The 577-nt window shown below is 36.2% G+C and overlaps 1 protein-coding gene across 1 annotated transcript in view; it reads left to right on the forward strand.

The window, feature by feature from the left end:
- Positions 1-207: 207 nt before the first annotated feature.
- LOC117106513 (mucin-5AC-like) overlaps positions 208-577 on the forward strand; it is a gene marked incomplete at both ends in the record, with an annotated part of 650 nt that continues 280 nt past the window's right edge. Inside the window, one exon of the mRNA XM_033247881.1 lies at positions 208-533. Coding sequence (XP_033103772.1) covers positions 208-533 — 326 coding nt within the window. The remainder of the gene's footprint in view (positions 534-577) is intronic.

Genomic DNA, 577 nt, shown 5'->3' on the forward strand with positions numbered 1-577 from the left:
TTCGAATAGCATATGCTGCGTAGCACTGCGCTCAAAATATAAATATAAACATGTGTGTAAATAATGCAACAGTACTCATTTACAGAACCTATTACAATAGCACTGTATGTTGCACAATCAATATTTGTTGTATTGATATATATTTCTGAACATATTTATTTAATACGTAATGTGAATATATTATCAATGAATATAAATACATTGCAGTGTTGAAGGCTCCTTTGGATTATCAACTACTGTCATCACAACCGGTAATGAAACAAGTACATGTGTAAGTGTGTATGTCGGTGAAACCGTCAATGTTTCAGCAATGTGCTCAAATGGTGATGTTGCGAATACGACAGTAATACCTACTACAGTAAGTACTTGCTCTGAAAGCGGTTGCATTGAGTTGCTATTTGTAATTGGATGCATACAGTCTAGTACAGAAAGTGCAACAACAGTGCCAGACATACCACTTGGAACAACACCTGAAGAACCTAACGCTATAACAACAGATTCAGTGATCTCAACTGGACCGACAACCGCAACATGTGAGCACCTAATCATTTATACAACAATAGACCGTAACTGATGT

The sequence above is a fragment of the Anneissia japonica genome, unplaced genomic scaffold (assembly GCF_011630105.1).
Source record: "Anneissia japonica isolate Jap-2015-1 unplaced genomic scaffold, ASM1163010v1 scaffold34840_len1004_cov199, whole genome shotgun sequence".
Lineage (NCBI taxonomy): Eukaryota > Metazoa > Echinodermata > Crinoidea > Comatulida > Comatulidae > Anneissia > Anneissia japonica.